This window comes from Hypanus sabinus, chromosome 15, assembly GCF_030144855.1.
Source record: "Hypanus sabinus isolate sHypSab1 chromosome 15, sHypSab1.hap1, whole genome shotgun sequence".
NCBI classification, from domain to species: Eukaryota; Metazoa; Chordata; class Chondrichthyes; order Myliobatiformes; family Dasyatidae; genus Hypanus; species Hypanus sabinus.
The window spans coordinates 56,391,008-56,411,832 of record NC_082720.1 but is presented as its reverse complement, the minus strand read 5'-3'; the positions used below and the strand labels follow the sequence as shown (position 1 = coordinate 56,411,832).

Below are 20,825 nucleotides of genomic sequence, written 5' to 3'. Positions count from 1 at the left end.
ATGCAAGGTCATGCACTTTGGTAAAAGAAATAAATGTGCAGACTATTTTCCAAACGGGGAGAAAATCCACGAACCTGAGGTGCAGAGGGGCTTGAGACTGAGTCCTAATGCAGAACACCCTGAAGGTTAACTTGAAGTTTGAGTCGGTGGTGAGGAAGGCAAATGCCATGTTAGCAAGTGGTCCAAAATACAACAAGGATGTGATGATAAGGATTTATAAGATAATGGTGAGTCCTCACCTTGAGAATTGTGAACATTTTTGGACCCCTCATTCTCGAAAGCATGTGCTGGAATTGGAGAGGGTTCACAGGAGGTTCACAAGGATGATTCCAGGAACGTAGGTGTTATCATACAAGAAACTTTTAATGGTGTCGTGCGGGGGGGGAGGGGGGATCTCATTGGAACCTTTCGAATGCTGAAAGCCCTAGACAGAGTAGACGTGGAAATGTTGTTTCCCATGGTGGATGAGTCTAGGACAAGGGGGCACAGCCTCGGATAGAGGGGCGCCTTTGCCAAACAGAGATAGGGAGAGAGTTCTTTATACAAAGGGTCGTGAATTTGTTGAATTTCTTGCCGCATGCAGCGGTGGAGGCCAGGTCGTAGGGTTTATTTAAGGCACAGTTTATTAGATTATTGATTTGACATGGCCAATGTCCAGAAAATGCTGCATTGAGCTTAAGTTACATTATTCACTGTGCACTGCACTGCCTTTGGTGCTGTTCTCCACAAACGTACTGTGTAAATAATATTTTCATGGAAATAGATAATATAAATAGCAAATAAAAATTAATTCACCACTGATATATTTAACACACCATTGGCCTCAGGCCTGCAATATGAATAACAATCTTGCCGTACCAACCTTTGTCTCTTTCTAATTGTTTAATTTGGATCCAGCTTACTAGCTCGCCTTGGATTCGAAGTGATTTAACCTATCAGTCCAGGAACTCACGCAGATGCCTGCTAAGGGTCTTCTGAGCTTCATGCGGATAATTGCTACTGCCTTGACTTCACCGTCCTCCTCAATGCCTGTTCAAAACGCACAGTCGGACACGACATTGCACTCTTACAATAATGCTATCTGTTCCTTACATCTTTCACAATACAACTGCTGCCAGATCCTGGAACCTCAGGAACCCCTCTGGTATTTTTCCCACTAGTAATATTATGTTCACGTGCTTGTAGACCCCTGGCTTATTCCTGAAGTCCGTTTTAAATATACGCAGATATCTACCAGTATCTCACAATTAACAAAAAAGTAAAAATGAGATAGAGGTATCTGATTCAAGCCCTGTAAAATTCCCCCTAGCCTCCCGGAGTATCTCGGAAAACACCGGATCAAGCTACGGCAGTTCATTCAATTCAATATGCTTTAGGATTAGATAAGAAGTGTTGCATTCAAATCAGTTCTTCCTGAGAAGCATTGGGTTTTGATTCGAACAGTTACAAAGGAGGAGGTTAAAAGGGCATGCTTCGCATCTCCAGTCTTTCTTTCTATTGTGTCAAGATGTGGAGTTGCTGCTGGACGCAGAAATACAAATAAAAGGAGGGATATCAACGTTGCTTTGAAAGACCAAAAAAAAAAAGCGAACGAAATCTAATTGCCATGGTGTAAGTTGTGTGCATTTTGAGATCTGGTGGAGTGGGAGGTAATAAACAACGAGACTGTTCTTTTTCGTTCTTAGAGGAGAAACGACTAGAGTAAATGGAAAACAGACTCCTTCCCGACTGCTTGGCGCACCCTCAATCTCCGTTATTAATAGTACAGTCTACAGAACCACCGAAAAAATCCTATTTTAAATAAACAGTTTCGGTCCCCCCTATGGACTGACATCTCAGTAATTTCCCTATGTTGCATGCATCCCACAATCGCCAGGTCTGTCATCTCAAAGCTAAACTCTTTATTATTTTTACCTGTTCCGACAAATAGTCCAGATGTGAAACGAAGAGAATTTCTGCTTTGCCCACAGATCCAAACTAACAGCTGAGTGTCTGCAGTTTATTGTGGAATCTCAAATGAATACATCTGCATATTTGCTTCTGTTTTTATTCAGTCAGTTGCAGTATTTCATCCAGAGTGAATTTCACTATGCCAGCATATATATCATCATTTTTATTTTCAAATATCACCATTTCAAGTGGCATGCGAATCTCAGAGCTACGATACAAATTCAATAGCAACCCATTTGAAACACCATTCAGCGACAGTTAGTGATATTCCCTTCAGATTTGTGGAGGCCACTCTCAGGTGTTTAGATTTTGGTTGATGTAAATTTTATCAATGACCATTATACCAACAACATTACTGGTCAACAGAAGGAGAAAAAAAGAAGTGGCGCAAAGAAAGACATTATCTCAATAAACCATATCACGGATTATAAGCAAAGACGAGTACATAAGATGGGTATATGTTGATATTAATGATGACTGTAATCTAGGATTTGGTCTGAGAGGTGGGAGGACCACATGGCTTCAAAAATAGGAAGTCGCTGTTCGCTGATTCTGGAGACAGACAAACCGAATACTGTGTTAGCCCTGGCACGCGGACCACCTGGTCCGTACCAGGATAGCGTAAAGTTTCCTCCATTGCACTTTTACAATTAAACGAGTCCTACATATCTGTAAGTTTGTAACAATAACTGTGTGATGTATACTCTTGGTTCATTTTTCTGTCCTGTTTACATTTGATTCCGATCAACAGAATTATAATCAGAAGAAAGACAATGGAGGTGCAACTGAAAATAACCAATAAATAATAATTTAGAGCAGATATATATTCAGGCTTCTTCAATAAATTACTGCTTTCGGTGAGAGTTTCGGTGCTATTCTGCAAAATAGTGATGTGAAGGGTAACTGTGCTAGATAGGTTTGGCTTCCCGTTGTCTTTCACCAAGATTACCAAAGTTTGTGTCGTTGGATCCTGCTGCAATATTTGGCGCGTTGTTCTGATTTCACCAGACGTTTGACCAATGACAAACAAACTGGTATCAGTAACTTCCACCATTTGGTAAAATAACCTCCCGTTTTGACCAGAATCTGCATCAGTGGCCATTATCGTGGTGACCAAATACCCATGAGCCGCTGACTGGGGCAAGGTTTCTACGGTCGATGCTCCACCATGCTCTGAAGGTGAAACAATCACTGGCGCGTTGTCATTTTGATCGAGTATGATCACATTCACTGCAGCGCTGCTGCTCAGCGGTGGCACCCCAGCGTCACGGACTTGAACATGGAACTGAAAACTTTTGAGTTCCTCATAATCAAAAGAGCTCAGAGCGTAAATAGTGCCGTTCATTGAGTTAATGCTCAGGTACGTAGACAATGGCAAGTTTTGAATGTAATTGTCCAGAATGTAATAAGAAACATAGGAATTCTGTTCTAGATCGGGATCTGACGCCGTTACTGTGAAAACGGAGGTGCCAGGAGAACAATTTTCAGTCACGTATACGTTGTAGGGTAGTTCAGCAAAGTGTGCGGCGTTATCATTGATATCAGTAATGACAATATGGATGGTTTTATTTGTTGAAAGTGAGGGTGACCCCAAATCCCAAGCTGAAACGGATATTTTGTACTCCAACACCGTTTCACGGTCCAAAGGTTCATGTACAATTAATTCATAATGATTAGATGATGTTTGCAGTAGAAAGGGGAATTTCTGAGGTACCTCGGAGCGCACATGACCGTTCTCTCCAGAATCTCGATCGATAACATCGATCAAAGTGATTAATGCACCCGGCGAGGCATTTTATGGGACTTGGTTTGAGGCTGACGTCATTTTTATTTCGGGTACGTTGTCATTCATGTCAATGACCTTGATCAGTACTTTCGAGTGTCCCGTAATCGCAGGTGAACCGTGATCAATAGCTTGAATATCAATTGAATAGCTCTTTCTTTCTTTCTTCATAATCAAGCAGCTCTTCCACTCGAATCTGTCCGGTATTTCTGTCCAAGCTGAACAATTCCCGCATTTTTCGCGAGGATGTAACATCACTGAAAGAATATGTTACCTCTGCATTCAACCCTTCGTCCAAATCATTTGCCTTAACTTGTATCACTAACTCACCTTGTGGTGCGTTTTCAATAATGCTTCCCCTGTACACATCATGCTCGAATACAGGTGGATTGTCATTAATGTCCAGTACCGTAATGAGAATAAGAGCTGTTCCGGTTCTCTGAGGATTCCCACCATCCACAGCAGTAAGCATCAGTTGAAATGATGATTGTAGCTCTCGATCCAAAGGTTTCTCTAACAGCAACTCAAGAATTATAATACCCTCCTCGGTTCTCCGTGTTTTCAGACTGAAGTACTCACTCGAACTGATTGTGTAATTTGCGATAGTATTCATTCCAGTATCAGCATCGTCCGCGCTCTTAAGTCGAAAACTTACGCCAGGCGCGTTAGCTTCAGAAATTTGCGAGTCAATATTTTTGTCCCGGAATATAGGGAAGTTGTCATTTATATCAAGAATCTCCACTTTCCCACGATACACCTCAAACGGATTTTCCAGTATTATTTCCAAAGGTATGGTACACGTATTTGCTTGTCCACAAATACGTTCCCTATCGATTTGTTCACAAATAGATAAAAGCCCATTATCTGAACTAACCTTCATGTACCGTTCTCCGTCAGCAGAGCTGAGCCGAAATTTACGAGCTGACAATTGCAGTGCATTCAATCCCAAATCTTGAGCGACATTTCCAATGATTGTCCCTTCGCCCATTTCCTCAGGAATAGAATAACTAAGTTGTCCTAAAATTCGAGCCGGGGTACACACGATAAAGATGAACACAATTACAGTGCAGCTTAACCTCGATGCCAACTGCATTGTTCCGCATTCAGTTAATTTAGAAATTCAGGCTTCTTCTCGATTAATTCGTGACACACTGCCCTTAACACAAAATATAAACGCATACAGATAAACCACTGACATAAAGAGACCGAAGATTTTTCCGCCTCAGCTTAACACCATAATCTAAACGCACGCAATGGCCGTCTCTTTCGTCGACCCTGTCCTTTTATTCTGGGAGGGGCAATGTACCCATCAGTGGAATTGAGTTTCTCATTGGTAGACAGCGACACAAACAGTTCTTTTCGACAATTACAAATTATGCTCTTAAAGCTGTACTGTTACCCTAGATATTTAATGGTGTGCAACCATAAAATGTAGTTGTTGATTGCGTTTCCCATTAAATTTTATTTTTGGTATTTAGCATCGTAAAACATAAAACTGTTTTCTGATGGCATTTAACCTTACATTTAGTACGACCTACATATTCAGTCAGAATGTAATCGGGAGCAGATAAGTTCCTTGAACATTTCTATAACTCAATGAAATTAAAAGCTTGGCTGACCCTCGTATCCGCCATGAAAGTTAGCTTTGTGCGTTTGTCTGTGATATGAATAGCACGAACACTGTATGCGGGAGAGATTTTAAATCTGAAAGGCCATTGCACTGGGGCTGTTCTACTCTTGTGGGTCAATAATATGGTTCAATCTATTAAAAATCAAAACGACTTGCATATAAGGACACTATTTTGGAACCCGCTAAGAGTAATAAACTAATGTGATGTATAAATATATATCCGTTTGTTAGCAGCTGGGAATTATTATTAATTCTAATAAATAAATATTTTCTGAAGTAACAGTAACCTCAATAATATTCAAATAGATATTCTTAACAATTTCTTTGTAAATTTTCGAATCTGCAAGTGGAGAATCGAGAAATTGATGATATTGATATCGCCAAATTTAGAATAAATTTCGGGTTTACATAAGGTGTTTAAATAAGGTTTGTTGAGGGATGACAATCATGAACATGGTGGTTTCAGGGAAAAGGAAAGAAGTTTTTCACCATATGACCATTAGACCAAAAATATAGGAGCAGAAGTAGGCTATTCGGCCCATCGAAGCTGCTGTGACATTTAATCATTGGCTACTCCAATTCTTCCAGTCTTCCCCACTCCCCAGCCTTCTCCGCATACCCTTTGATATCTTGAGTAATCAAGAACCTATCTATCTCTGTCTTTAATGCACCCAATGACTTGCCCTCCAGAGCCACTTGTGGCAACAAATACACAGATCTACCACCCTCTGACTGAAGTAGTTTCTCCGCATCTCTGTTCTAAATGGACTTCCATCATTCCTGAAGTCGAGCCCTCTTGTCCTAGACTCCCCTACCATGGGAAATAACTTTGTGATATCTAATCTGTTCAGGCCTTTTAACATTCAAAATGTTACGATGAGATACCCACCCCCCCCCCCCCCCATTCTCCTGAACTCCAGGGAATGCAGCCCAAGAGCCACTAGACGTTCTTCATATGGTAACCCTTTCATTCTAGGAAGTATTCTCGCGAAGCTTCTCTGAACCCTCTCTAATTTCAGTATATCATTTCTAAAATAAAGAGGCTAAAACTTCACTTAATACTCCACGTGTGGTCCCACGAGTGCCTTATAGAGCCTCAACATTAAATCCCTGATCTCATATTCTAAATTTATGGTTGAATAAATGTTTAGTTCAGTGTAATAAAACCAGATGCTAAATTTATAAACATTTTAAATGGTCTGGAGAAAACACTGAACAAAACCGTGTACGCTGGGACTTTACGAAAGACCAAATATAAGTACTCTTTGATTAAAAACTTATTGAGAAGATTATCATCCCCAAAATATAGACTGATTGATTCTCTTGTCTTCTTCCATTCTTTAGGATAACAGGAATAATACAGAATACTTCAATTTTCTTTCACTCTTTCGCATAACCAAGTCTGTTGACATCGTCGACATGAATATTTCCTCATCTATTTTCAGGCTGTTGCACCTGCTTCTAGGATCCCCATTATAGGAATCATATTCTCCACCTTCTAGGCCTTTCAATATTTTAAAGATTTCAATGAGAAACACCATCCCCCTCCCCCCTTCATCTCACATCATTCTTCTGAATTCCAGTGACTGGAGGCACAGAGCCACCAAACGCTACTCATCTGTGAAACCTTTCATTTCCAGAATCATGTTCATTCACTTCCTCGGGACCTTCTCCAATGCCAGCAGTTCTTTTTTCTTAGATCAGAGGCCCAGTATAATGGCGAATAAAATTTAACTTCGTCCCACCTTGTTTCGGAATACTAAGAAAATGTGTCAATAAGATACTTATTTTCCAAAGATTCAATTTATTGATAAACTGTACATAAATACTACCAGTAGAGATAATCCAAATGAAGTCTGCTACGATAGATACTTCTAAACGGCCATTTTGGTAACACAGGATTTTTTTGACTACTATAGTGATGATTTAAAGAGAAAATATCTATGGAGCACGACATAATTCTGTCTGTTCTTTGCAAATTGCAGTTCTGAAGCCTTTGAACAAAAGAGAAGCAAATCTGCTCACAGTTCTCCTGTGCGATGTGCATAGTGTAAGTGCGATATGATCAATACCTTATAAAGGTTCAAAGGTTCAAAAGTCCAATTTAACATCAGAAAAAAAAATTATAAAATATACATCCTAAAATGTTTTTTCTTCGCAAACATCCACGAAAACACGGAGGTGGCCCAAAGAATGTACGACAGACAGTTAAAAGCGAGAACTACAAATTCTCCCCAGCTCCGCCCTCCCGTGCGAAAGCGGCAGCGAGCATACATCCCCTCTCCCCCTCCCACCGGCAGAAAAGCAAGCATCAGCACCGCCACTCAAGCACTCAAGCATGAGCAAGGCAATAGGAAAGACTCAGACCCGCAGTTACCACAAAGACTTCGCCTTTCATTCAGCATTCGACATACCACAGGGCCTCTCTCTCCCTAAGAAAAAAGAGGGAGGTGTCTCCAATTTCCCATCCAGCGGGGAGACAGAACAACAACGCGCTGGTTTATGATGTTAAAACTCCGTTACGTCGCTTTTTTCGAGCTCTGTGATTCGACCTTTTCCTGAACATCGCAAAGATCTCGGGTCTTCGGACCCACAGCAGTAGATTATTCGACTCCCCTAACGACACATGCGTCTGCTGCCGTGACACAAACCCTCGATTCGCCCTGCTCCAGAGCCCCGAGATCTTAGTCTTCCAAATACAAGTTGGAACCCTTGGCGTGCCGAAAAATGGCCAGTCGCGAAACCCCGAGAACGGGTCCCACTCCCGCAAGGAACCGAAGTCTGCGTGTAACTCCAGGTCAGTGTCCTCAAAACATCACTGAAAGGGAAAGATAAAGATATTAATGATGGAAATAGAACTGTTTCCGAAGATGCAAGCAAAGGAGTCGCCGTTTAGCGCCAACTGAGCTCCGCTTCCGTCTCCCTTAGCATTGAGACTTAAAGCCTCCGCTTCAAGCCTTAAGTATCCATAAAGCCTTAGCACTGCATCCTTGTTTTTATATACTAGTCCTCTCAAAGGGAACAGTAACACTGCATTTGTCTTTCTTACCACAGATTCAACCGGAAAGTTATCCTTTAGTGAATCCTGTAAGAGGAATCCAAAGCCCCTTTTGCAACTCTGATTTCTAAATGTACGCCATGTTTGGAAAAAAAGGGCGGGGGGGGAGGGGTTAAGGAACCAATGCAGAGTGCCCCTGTGACCATCCCCATTAACAACAAATATACCATTTGGGAATCTGTCAGCCAGATAATCTAACAAAGGAAACTGACAGTCGTCTGGTCTCTGGCACTGAGCCTACCTCTGTGTCTCAGAAGGGAAGGGAGGAGAAGAGACAGGTTGTGATGTTAGGATATTGGTTAGTAATGGGAACGAACAGGAGGTTATGTGGGCAAGAACGAGATTGTCGCGTGCGAGGGTCCAGGATAATCGGATTTAGTCCTTATTAACCATAAGTGGGAAGGAAAACAACCCAAAGTCCTGGTCCATTTATGTACCAATAACATTGGTAGGACGAATGACGTGGTTCTGCAGAGTGAGTTCAGGAGAGCTAGGTGCTAAGTCAAAAGGCAGGGACTCCAGGGTTGTGATCCCAGGGCAGTTAACCGCGCCATGTGTTAGTGAGGCCGAACTAGGAAGATTATACGGTTTACTACGTGGGGAGGGGGAGGGGGGGGTAGGAGTGCAAAATATTTTTGGATCATTAGGTTTTTTTTCGATTCAGGTGGGACCTGTGCAGAAGGATGTTCAGCACCTGAACTGGAGGGTGAATAATATGCAAGCAGAATGGCTTGTTAATGCTGCTTGGTGGGAAGCAGAGTGCCAAAACAGTTAGTGAGGATGTTGTGGAAGCAGATGTTGGTAGACCTCAGACAAAATTAGGAATCAGAAGGTTCAGCATTGCGCGAGTAGTGTCCTGAGAGGCCGATATTTCAATGCAGGAAAGGCAGAAAGTAGTGCAGAAGACGATGTGGCTGCTTTACAGAGAGAGACAATGTGTAGTGAGGAGAGGCTGTTGAAAAGGAAGAACTACAGTTAACAGGATGAGTTGCAACGTAAAAGGCAGACCAAATTGAGAAGCCTGAATACAGCATTGAAGGTGTTGTATTTGAGTGCAAGCAATTTACTGAAAAACGTAGATGAACTCGCAGCACAGTTGCAGAATAGCACGTATGATTTGTAGGTATTAATAAATCGAGGCACAAAGTTTATTGATGGGGTGTAACGTCACAGGATGAGCATTGTATCAGAAGGATAGGCCGAAAGACAGAGGGGACGATGTGCTACCTTTGCTAAAAAATGAAACGAAATCATTAGTAAGAGTTGACATGGGGTCGGTACATGTTGAATTATTGTGGATAGAGCTAGGGAACTGTAAGAGTAAAAAGATCCCGATGGGAGTTGTATCCATACCCCAAAACAATAGTAAGGATGTGACCTAACAATTACGACGGATGATGGAAAAAGCATAACAAAAGGTCAATGATACAATAGTTATAGTGGAGTTCAATATGCAGATAGATTTGAAAATCATGCTGCAGCTCGATTACTGAGTGTGTGATTTCTAGAGTGCTTAAGAGATGGCTTTTTTAGAGTAGCTGGTGGTTGTGCCCACCAGAGGAACAGCTGTTCTGGATTGGGTGTTCTGCAATAAACCAAAATGGACAATAGAGTATAAGATAAAAGAACTTTAAGGGGAAAACGATCATAATAAGATCGAATTCACCCTGAAATTTCTGAAGAAGAAGCGAAAGTCAGATGTGTTAGTATTGCAGTGGAGAAAAAGGAATTACAGAGGCATGAGAGAGGAGCTGGCCAGAAGTGATGGGAAATAAGCACTGTCAGGGATGACGTCTGAACAACACTGTCTGGAAGTTCTTGAAAGAATTCAGAAGGCACAGGATATGTACATCTTAAAGAGGAAGAAGTATTCTAATGGAAAGATGACACAACCGTGAATAACAAGAGAAATTAAAGCCAATATAAAGTCCAGAGAGGGCATTTAATTGAGCAAAAATCATTGGAAAGTTTGAGGAATGGGAGATTTTAAAAACCAGCAGAAGGAATCTTAAAACGTCATTAAGAAGGTGAAGATGGAATACGAAGTGATTTGACCTATAATATTACAGGGAAAAAACTTAAGTTACTTCAGGAACGTAAAGTGTAAAAGAGAGGTGAATGTGAATATTAGATTGCTGGAAACCGATACTAGAGAGAGAGAGTAATCGGGTACAACGAGATAGCGGACGAAATGAATTAGTATTTTGCATTAGTCTTTACTGGGAAAGATACTAGCAGTATGGTGGAAGTTCTCGGTGTCAGGACTCATACGTTGTGTGAAGATCCCAGAACGAAAAAGAAGGTTCTTGGGAAACTGAAGGCCCGAAGGTTGATCCATCACCTGCACTAGATGGTGTACATACCACAGTTTTGAAAGAAGTGGCTGAAGAGTTCGTGGAAGCATGAAAAATGATCTTCCAAGAATCACAAGATTCTGGAATTGTTCGGGAAAACTCGAAAAGTGCAAGGGTCTTCAAAATAAAAGAGACAGAACAAAGGAAGCTGTTGGTCAGTTACTCTGACCTCAATGGTCGGGAAGATTTTGGGATCATTTTTAAGGATGAGATCTTAGTGTACTAAGGCATAAAATTATACAGGTCGTAGACAGCATGTTTCCTCAAGGGAACGATGGATAAAACAGTGGCTAATTGGCAGAAGGCAAAGAGTGGGAATAAAGTGAGCCTTTTCTGACAGGCTGCCGATGACTATTGGTGTTCCATAGGATTCTGTGTTGGGACCGATTCTTATTAAGCTATATGTTAATGATTTTGATAATGGAGTTGATGGCTTTGTTGCAAGGTTTTCTGCAGATATGAAGATAGGTGGAGGGGCATGTAGGGAGGCTCAGAGAGACTTACACAGATAAGGAGAATGGGCAATAAGTGCCAGGTGGAATGCCAAGCCGGGAAGTGTATGGTCATTCGCTTTGGTGAAGTAACTGAAAGGGCTATTTTCGAATTGCAGAGAAAATAAAAAAAAACAAAAACGGGGGTTCAGAGGGACTTAAGAGTCCTTGTTCAGGATTTCCTAATGAGTAATTTGTAGGATGAGACTGAGTGGGAAAGGGAAATACAAAGGTAGCATTCATTTTAAGAGCACTGCAATAGCAATATAAAAGCAAGAATGTCATTTTGAAACTTTATAAAGCTCTGCTGAGGCTTCACTCGGAGTATTCTGAGCAGGTCTGGGCGCCTTATCTTAGAGAAGATGTGCTGAAACGGGAGATGTTTCAAAGGGGACTCACGAAAGTTATTCCAGGATGGCTTGTAATATGAAGAGCAGTTAATGGCTCTGGGCGTGTATTCATTGAAATTCAAAAGAATGAGAGGTGGCCTCATTAAAACGTATCGAATAGTGAAAAACCTTGATAGAGTGAATGCGGAGAGGCTGATTCCTCTGATCAGAAGTCTAAGACCAGAGGGCAGAGCCTCAGATTAGAGGGGAAACCTTTTAGATCAAAGATGGAGGAATATAATTAGTCAGAGAGTGCTAAATCTGTGGAATTTTAGGCCACATGCAGCTGTGGTTATCAAAACCTTCTGTACGTTTACGGTAGAGGCTAATAGATTCTGTTTTGGTCAGGGCATGAAAGGATATGGGGAGAAGGCAGGATGATGGGGCTGGAAGGATCATTGCATCAAAAATGATGGAATGACGAAACGGACTCGATGGACCAGATGGTTTAATTCTGCACCTATATCTTATGGCCTGATTATTTTAATAGTCTTAACGCCTTCACTCCTTCGGTTAAAATGGATTACCATGCACTTTCCTACACTATATTTGATCTGCCAATTATTTTCGCATTCTCATTCTCTGCTTTATTGCTTTTGCAAATTCTGTGGCTTGCCAAAACTACTCCTTCCTCAACCTATCTTCGTATCCGACACATACTTTGTCAGTAAGCCATCCATTCCTTTCCAAAGAAAGTTCAGCATTCTCCTTCATTTCAAATTTTCACCACTATAAATTCTGCAAACAAACATTCTGCATCTTACGCTATTTCTCTCCATTATGAGCAATTTTTTGTCCTTATCTTTGCATAAGGAGCGAAGAGACGGATTTTTCATCAGGGCGTTCATCAAAGGACGACTGCACAAGCGCGTGGACCACAGCGCAAAAGACTGGCGCGAAGTTTAAAAGGACATGACTTTACTGAGCGGGTAAAGGAGTAGAGGGAGACAGAGGGAGACCCCCTGTTTGTTTCAACAGGGCTTCGGTGATTGCGTGTCGAGGTCAGGTAGTTTTCCTATGAAGAATAGAAACAGAAAGAATGTCTGTCAGGTGTGTGCTCTGTTTGAGTTTGGAAGTTAGAGTTTGTAAGACATTTTTCCAGTATTTTTCCAGACTAGGACATGTCCAGTACATATGGATAAGGGAAGCCTCGCCCGTTTTGCATTTGTCGCAACAGGGATTACCATCTGGGTAAATGCGAGATACTTTAGTTTCAGACAAATGGGCCCTGTGTACGAATTTGAACTGTAATAGGCAGTGGCGGGCACATAAAGAGTTTGAGTTAACTCAATTGAGGACTTTATCCCATTTGACATTGAAAATTTGAAATCTTGCTCCCAGGCAGTTTTAGTTTTGTCAAGAGAGAGTCGCCTCAGAGCCGCCAGCTTGTCGCAGAGAAAAGATATTAGACCTTTGCAGAGAAACATATCAATGACGTTTGTGTCGGATGTCTCGGGAAAGTTTGGTATCAGAAGGCGAAATGTCTAATTTGCAAATATCTAAAGAAGTGATTGTTGGGTAGATTAAACTTTGCAGACCCTTGTTCGAATAATGCAAAACAGTTGTCTAAAGAAAGATCTTTAAAGAGTTTCATGCCCTTTCTGTACCAGTTTTAAAATGCTGAATCATGTATAGAAAGTTGAAAGGGATGATTATGTAGAATAGGACATGAAAGAGAGAAGCCATGCAGACCACGGTGCTTTCCGAACTGAGGCACACAGTCAGGGTGTGCCTGATGACAGGATTAACAATTGGTTTAGACGTACGAAAACGGAGTGCGGTTCCAAGAGGTGCAGAGATGGAAATATTCCACTCCATTGTTACCCATATTAGACAGTCGAATTGATTATAAAAATTAGACCAAAAGATGAGACAACGAATGTTAGCTGCCCTGTAGTATAGGCGGAAATTGGGCACAGTCATGCCTCCAAAACTTTTAGATTTTTGAAGATGAGTTTTATTCAGTCGGGGACACTTGCCCTTCCATAGGTAAGAGGATAAGATTGAGTCTAGCGAATCAAAAAAGGCTTTAGAAATGACAATTAGTATGGAGTGAATTTTTGAGGACGTGAATAAACGCAATATAAAATATGAAGATAGAGTAGTAGATGTAGTGTATATGGATTTCAGCAAGGTATTTCGTAAGTTACTCCATGCAAAGCTTATTGAGAAGGTAAAGAGTCATGGGATCCAAGGGGAAATTGCTTCGTAGATTCAGAACTGCATTCTCACAGAAGCCGGCAGTGGTTCCAGACGGGCCATATTCTGCATGGAGGTCGGTGACAAGTGGTTTGTCTCAGGGATCTGTTCTGGAACGCCTTCGTGATTTTTATAAATAACTTGGATGAGGAAGTGAGGGGATGGGTTAGTAAATTTGTTGATGATGCAAAAGGTTGGGAATGTTGTGGATAGTGTGGTGGGCTGTCAGAGGTTACATAGCGATATCGATAGGATGCAAAATTGGGCTGAGAAATAAAAGAAGGAATTTAACCCAGATAAGTGTGAGGTGATTCATTTTGGTAGGTCAAATATGAGGCAGAATATCAGAGGGATCTTGGGCTCCGAGTCCATAGGACGCTCAAAGCTGCTGCGCAGGTTGACTCTGTTGTAAAGAAAGCATCCAGTGTGTTGGCCTTCTTCAACTGTGGGATTTAGTGTAAGAGCCGAAAGGTAATGTTACATTGGTCAGGCCCTACTGTGCTCAGTTCTGGTCACCTCACTACAGGAAGGATATGGAAACTATGGAAGGCGTGCCCAGGAGATTTACAACGATATTGCCCAGATTGGGGAGCATGCCTTATGAGAATAGGTTGAGTGAACTCGGCCATTTTTTCCTTGGAGCGGTGGAGGATGAGAGATGACCTGATAGAGGTGTACAAGATGATGATAGAGATTGATCGTGTGGATAGTCAGAGGCATTTTTTTCCCAGGGCTGAATTGAAGAACACGGGAGGGCACAGTTTTAAGGTGCTTGGAGGTTGGTACAGACGGGATGTCAGTCATAAACTTTATTACACATAGAATGGTGAGTATGCGCAATGGGCTGCCAGCGAGTGTGGCGGAGGCAGATACGATAGGGTCTTTTAAGAGACTCCTGGATAGGTACATGGATATTATAAATATAGGGGGCTATGGATAATGCTATTTCTAAGGTAAGGGCATGCTCGGCACAGCTTTGTGGGCCGAAGAGCCCTTATTGTGCAGTAGGTGTTCTAAGTTTCTATGATACCCTACTCACCAAACTTTAATCCCTTCTCATTACAAATCCCGATAGACTCTAGCCCTCAATGGATCCTCTTATCATTTTGCCACCAGTGATGTTGGGCTCACTGGCCTGAAGAACCCTGGATTGCATTTGTAACCGTGCTTAAGTATAGACATAACATTAGACACCTTCCCGTGCTTCACACCTGGCAAAGAATAACAAGGGAAAAAGGCCGTTCTCTCGTTTGCATTGCATCACCCCGGTCCTCCAAAAATATTCCCGTAGTATCCCAGGAAACGTATAGCTGACCACGGGGATTTATCCAAATCAGGGATTTATCTTTTGAACTACATTAGAAGAGTTGTATGCACGTCAATTCTCCCTGAGAAACAGATCATTCGACTCTGCAGCCTTAGGTGATGAAAAGGGCCTGCAGTGCCCGTTCTTTTTGTCTATGTCAAAGATGTGGAATCTCTTCAGGAAACAAAGGGACAAATATGAATTCGTGAAGGAACGCTAAAGTAACCAGCAGCAAGAGTGTTCTTCATCTTCCTTGTAGAAGAAGGTATCAGAGTAGATTAATGACGGATTGATTCGCGAATGTTTGACATATTCTAAATCCCTTTTGTTATTAGCAGCACGTTATAAAGAATAGAAAAAAAAATCTATATGAATTTAACTGTTACGATTCCTCCCACGCACTGACCATATCGGTGACATTCCGTTGTTTCCAACCTGGAGTCCACGGACCACTTACTTAACGGCAGGGGTCTATGGCATAAAACAAAGTTGGGAAATCCCTGCCTTGTTCAATCCATCCCTCAATCTCATCCTCTGAATACAACACGGTAGTCGTTATTCTTTATAGCTGTTCTGACAAACAGTCCGGATATGAAACGAAGAACACTGTTGCCTTCTCCAGAATTGCAGACTGACATGGTGAGTGCCTGCAGTATATTGTTTTCATTTGAGAGCCCACATCTCTATTCTGCTTCCGTTTTTATTCTGCGATTATATAGAAATTCATCAGGAATTCATTTCAAAATACCAAAGAATTTTGTCATCTTAAGTACACATACTATTCAGGTAGGCCATATATATTTTAGGTAACATATTCAACAGCAACGCATTTGTGAGCGCCATTCAGACACCGGCAGTAATATTCTCTTCAGGGTTAACAGATATCACCCTCAGGTGCTTTGATTGTTGTGACTAGATATTTTATTTCTTACCACCATAAAAATTAGATCCCTCTTCACAAGGGTGCAAACATGATTTCGCAAAGGATATATGTTACAACATAGATAACCTTCAGCACAATATAAGCCCTTCGACCCACAAAGCTGTGCCGAACACATCCCTGCCTTACAACTTCCTCGGCTTACCCATAGCCCTTTATTTGTTTAAGGTCCGTGAACCCATCCAATAATCTCTTTAAAGACTCTAGCGTCTCCACCACCACCGCCGTCGCAGGTAGCCCAGTCCACGCGCACACCACTTCATGTTTTTAAAACAACTTACCACTGGCAACTCCTCTGTACCTACTTCCAAGCAGCTAGAAACTATGCACTCTCATGCTAGCCATTTTAGATCCGGAGAAAAGCCTCTGTCTATTCATACGATCAGTGCCTTTCATTATCTTGTACACCTTTATCAGGTCAACTCTCATCCTCCGTCGCTTCAGGGAGAAAAGGCGAAGTTCAATCAACCTATTCTCAAAAGGCATTCTCCCCAATCCAGGTAACATCTTTGTAAATCTCCTTTGCACCCTTTCTATTGTTCCCACGACCTTCTTGTAATGAGGCGACCAGAACTGAGCACAGTACTCCAAGTGGGGTTTGACCAGGGTCCTATATAGCTGCACCATTACCTCTCGGCTCTTAAACTCAATTCCACGGTTCATGAAAGCCAATGCACCGTATGCCCTCTTAATCACAGAGTGAATTTGTGTAGCAGTTTCGAGTGCCCTAAGGATTTGGATCCTCCACACTGTCAAAAATCTTAGCATTAATGCTATATTCTGCAATCATATTCGAACTATATGTTCTAAAATACTTCACTCCACTGTACCACAACACAAAATATAAACAACAATAATCACATTACACTGGGCATGCGTTGGTCTTACCCATCTATAATTTAAGATTGAGCCTGACAGCTGGGAGGGCCGCATGGCTTCAAGAAAAGGAAGTCGCTTTTCGCTGATTCTGGAGACAGGCAGACTGAGTACTGAGGCAGTCCTGGCATACGGACTAACTGATCAGTACCGGGACAGCGTAAAGTTTCCTCCATTACAGATCTTCGATTGCACGTGTCCTGCATATCTCCACGTTTGCAACAATAACTGGGCGAAGTATACTCTTGGGGGTTATTTCTGCCCTGTTTACACTTGATCCAGATCAACACAATGATAATCAGAAGAAAGACAATGGAAGTGCAGCTGAAAATAATCAATAAATAAAGATTTAGATCAGACAAATATTCGGAAGTATTCACTGAATTACTGCTTTCGGGGAGTGTTTCGGTGCTATTCTGCAAAATTGTGACGTGAAGTGTAACCGTGCTGGATAGGTTTGGCTGCCCGTTGTCTTTCACCATGATGACCAACGTTTGTGTGGAAAGATCCCCATCCATGATTTTACGCGTTGTTCTGATTTCTCCGGACGTTTGACCAATCATAAACAAATTTGATTCAGTAGCTTTCACCATTTGGTAAAAGATCCTGGCGTTCTGACCGGAATCTGCATCTGTAGCCATAATTTTGGTGACGAAATGCCCCTGACCCGCTGACTGAGGAATGATCAGCGCGGATGCTGAACCACTTTGTGCTGAAGGTGAAATGATTACCGGAGCGTTGTCATTTTGATCCAGAGTAATCACTTGCACTGTAGCGCTGCTGCTCAGCGAGGGTATCCCAGCGTCACGGGCTTGAACGAGGATCTGAATTTTTTTGAATTCCTCATAGTCAAAAGAGCGCAAGGCGTAAATGGTGCCGTTCCTGGAGTTAACGCTGAGGTATGTGGACACTGGCAGATTTTGGAAATAATCTTCCAGAATGGAGTACGAAACAGATGAATTCTGCCCCAGATCAGGATCGGAAGCAGACACTGTGAATATGGATGCGCCAGGAGCATTATTTTCAGACACATATATGTTGTAGGATAATTCAGAAAAGTGTGGGGCGTTATCGTTTACATCCGTGACTACAATATGGATGATTGTATTTGTTGACTGGGAAGGTGACCCCAAATCCCAGGCTGAAACATTTATTGCATACTCAATTACCGATTCACGGTCCAATCTTTCCCGCGTAACTAACTTATAATGATTCGATGATGCTTGTAACATAAAAGGTAGGTTATTTTGTATCTCGCAGCGCACTTGACCGTTCTCTCCAGAATCCCGATCGATAACATTGATTAAGGTTATGAAAGTTCCTGGTGGGGCATTTTCCGGGATCTGATTCGTCAGTGACGTCACTTTTATTTCGGGTGCGTTGTCATTTACGTCAATAATTTTAATCTGGACATTGGCGTGTCCTGTATTCGCAGGAGACCCGCGATCAACAGCTTGAATATCGAGTGAATAGCTGTTTGTTTCTTCAAAATCTAGTTGCCCTTCAATTACAATCTCTCCAGTGTCTGGAACCAAACTAAAAACACCGTGCACCCTCTGTGAAGTAAATCCACTGAAGGAATATGTCAGCTTTGCATTCAACCCCTCATCCAAATCGTTTGCCTTAACTATCATCACTAATGTACCTCGGGGTGTATTTTCCCTTATGCTACTCCGGTAAACATCATGTTCGAATACAGGCGGATTATCATTTATATCCATTACAGTAATGACAATGTCAGCTGTTCCGGTTCTCCGAGGAGCCCCACCGTCCATAGCCGTAAGCACCAGTTGAAAAGATGACTGCAGTTCCCGGTCTAAAGATTTCTTTAAAATCAATTCAGCAATTACAATACCCTCCTCGGTTCTCCGTGATTTTAGACTAAAGTACTCACTTGAACTGATTGCATAGTCAACGACAGTATTTATTCCAACATCGGGGTCATCAGCCCTCTCGAGACGGAAGCGTGCTCCAGTAGGAATGGCTTCGGATATCTGCAACGGAATACTCCTCTCCCGGAAAGTGGGTGAATTGTCATTCGCATCAAGAATCACCAGCTCCCCGTGAATCACCTCCGACGGATTTTCCAGTATTATTTCAAAGGGCATCGTACACCTATCTGTTTGCCCACAAAGACGTTCCCGGTCGATTCTGTCACAAATAGACAAAATCCCATCATCCAAACTGACCTTTATATACCGCCCTCCGTCATCAGCGCTCAATCGGAATTTACGAGTTGCTAATTGCTGTGCATTCAATCCCATATCTTCAGCGATATTCCCAACAAATGATGCCTCTTCCATTTCCTCCTGAATAGGGTAACTAATTTGCCCTGAAATCTTCTCCAGGGCACACAGGATAAAAATAGAAGCAATTAGAGTGAGTTTTAGCCTCCATACACACGCCATTGTTCCGTATGCAGTTAATTTGAAAAATAAACAGGCCTCGATTAATCGGTTCGACTGTCCGAACGACAAAATGCAGACTCATACAGATAAGGACCGAATCTATACAGACAGGAGACTTTCTGCATCATCCTAACTCCACAGCTGAAACGGACTTAATGATCGCGTTTTTAGTCGACTCCATCCTTTTTATTCTGAGTGAAGGAGGGGCAATGGATCTATCAGTTCCCTGGAGCTTCTCATTGGTAGACAGCGACACAACCAGTTCTTCTCGACAATTACAACTGCTGTTCTTAAAGCTGTATTGTCGTCCTAAATATTTTATATTGTACAACAATAAAATGCAGTTGTTGAGAAAATGATCCATTTAGCATTATTTTCAGCAGATATCTCTGTAAGTCATTATACCAGTAATGGAATGGCATTTTGGCAAGAAAATTATCACAACCTTCGCACTCACTCAGAGTTAACGCATCAGCATTTCTGTGATCCAATGAGTTTAATCGTTTGTTGTCAATTGTATCCAACCATGAGAGTTAGATGTGTGCAATTGCACTGTAATGTGAACTACAGGAAGAAACTGCGCACGGGAGTTTTTTTTTAAGAGGGAATTCCCATTACATTGGGGCATTCCACTCTCCCAAACTAACAATACTTTTCAATATACTGCACTGGAAAACAAGGATCTTCTTCCTGAATATTCTGGGGCGTTCCTTTTCGAATATATCTCACTTGAAATTTCACAAAGCATCAGCATCCCTATGCAATACAAGTTATTTCTGTAAATACCCATGTGATAAAGGAAGTATGAAAATGTTGAAGGTGTTCAGCATCAAGCAGTCTAACTTAAACAAAATAAAAATTCTGAAGAAGCAGCAGTTGTGAAAAAAATATCCAGTCCCGTATCATATAGGGAATATACTACTTGGCAACAAATGCGCATGTTGGTCTCTGAAAATCAGATAGATAACGGTAGTCAGAAAAAATAACATTCTGCATAAAAGTCCCTATATGTGCAACTAGAGTTTGTCGTTATTATAATATATTTTTTTCTTCTCAGCTCAAGATGGTAAAATATGAGGTACAGGCATAGCCAATCTCACTTATTTCTCAAAGGCTTGGAAGCTTCGTACTGTTTGTTGTTATTCAGTATTGAGGCTTTCGGGAGCTTTACACAAAAAAAAGCGTAATTGTTTACTTCGAGGAGGAACCCATGGATAGCAACCAGACTAGACGCGGTACCCGGCAATGTATTAATCACCTGTGTTTTTGATCAACTGGCTTTAGTATACATGAGATCGTTAACCCCTCGCTTCTGCAGTATAACGTACACATTTGCTTCATGGAAACATAGAAAAACTACGGAACAATACAGGTCCTTCACCCACAATGCTGTGCCAAACAAGTACATACTGTAGAAATTACCCAGGGATACCCATAGACA

At 41.8% G+C, this 20,825-nt stretch overlaps 1 protein-coding gene and 1 pseudogene across 1 annotated transcript; both read right to left on the bottom strand.

Moving 5' to 3' along the window:
- Nucleotides 1-2,306: 2,306 nt before the first annotated feature.
- Nucleotides 2,307-4,826, bottom strand: LOC132405239 (protocadherin alpha-C2-like; annotated as a pseudogene).
- Nucleotides 4,827-7,153: 2,327 nt separating this feature from the next.
- zgc:123181 (uncharacterized protein LOC735300 homolog) lies at nt 7,154-19,508 on the bottom strand. The gene is made up of 2 exons (XM_059990452.1): nt 18,871-19,508; nt 7,154-8,181 (listed from the first exon to the last, which is right to left on the bottom strand). The coding sequence occupies exons 1-2, from the start codon at nt 19,382-19,384 to the stop codon at nt 8,171-8,173; spliced, it is 525 nt and encodes a 174-aa protein (XP_059846435.1). The 5' UTR covers nt 19,385-19,508; the 3' UTR covers nt 7,154-8,170.
- Nucleotides 19,509-20,825: the final 1,317 nt, after the last annotated feature.

Coding starts and splice junctions, on each gene's coding strand:
- zgc:123181 (XM_059990452.1), bottom strand. CDS start 19,384: ATGGCGTGTGTATGGAGGCTAAAACTCACTCTAATTGCTTCTATTTTT.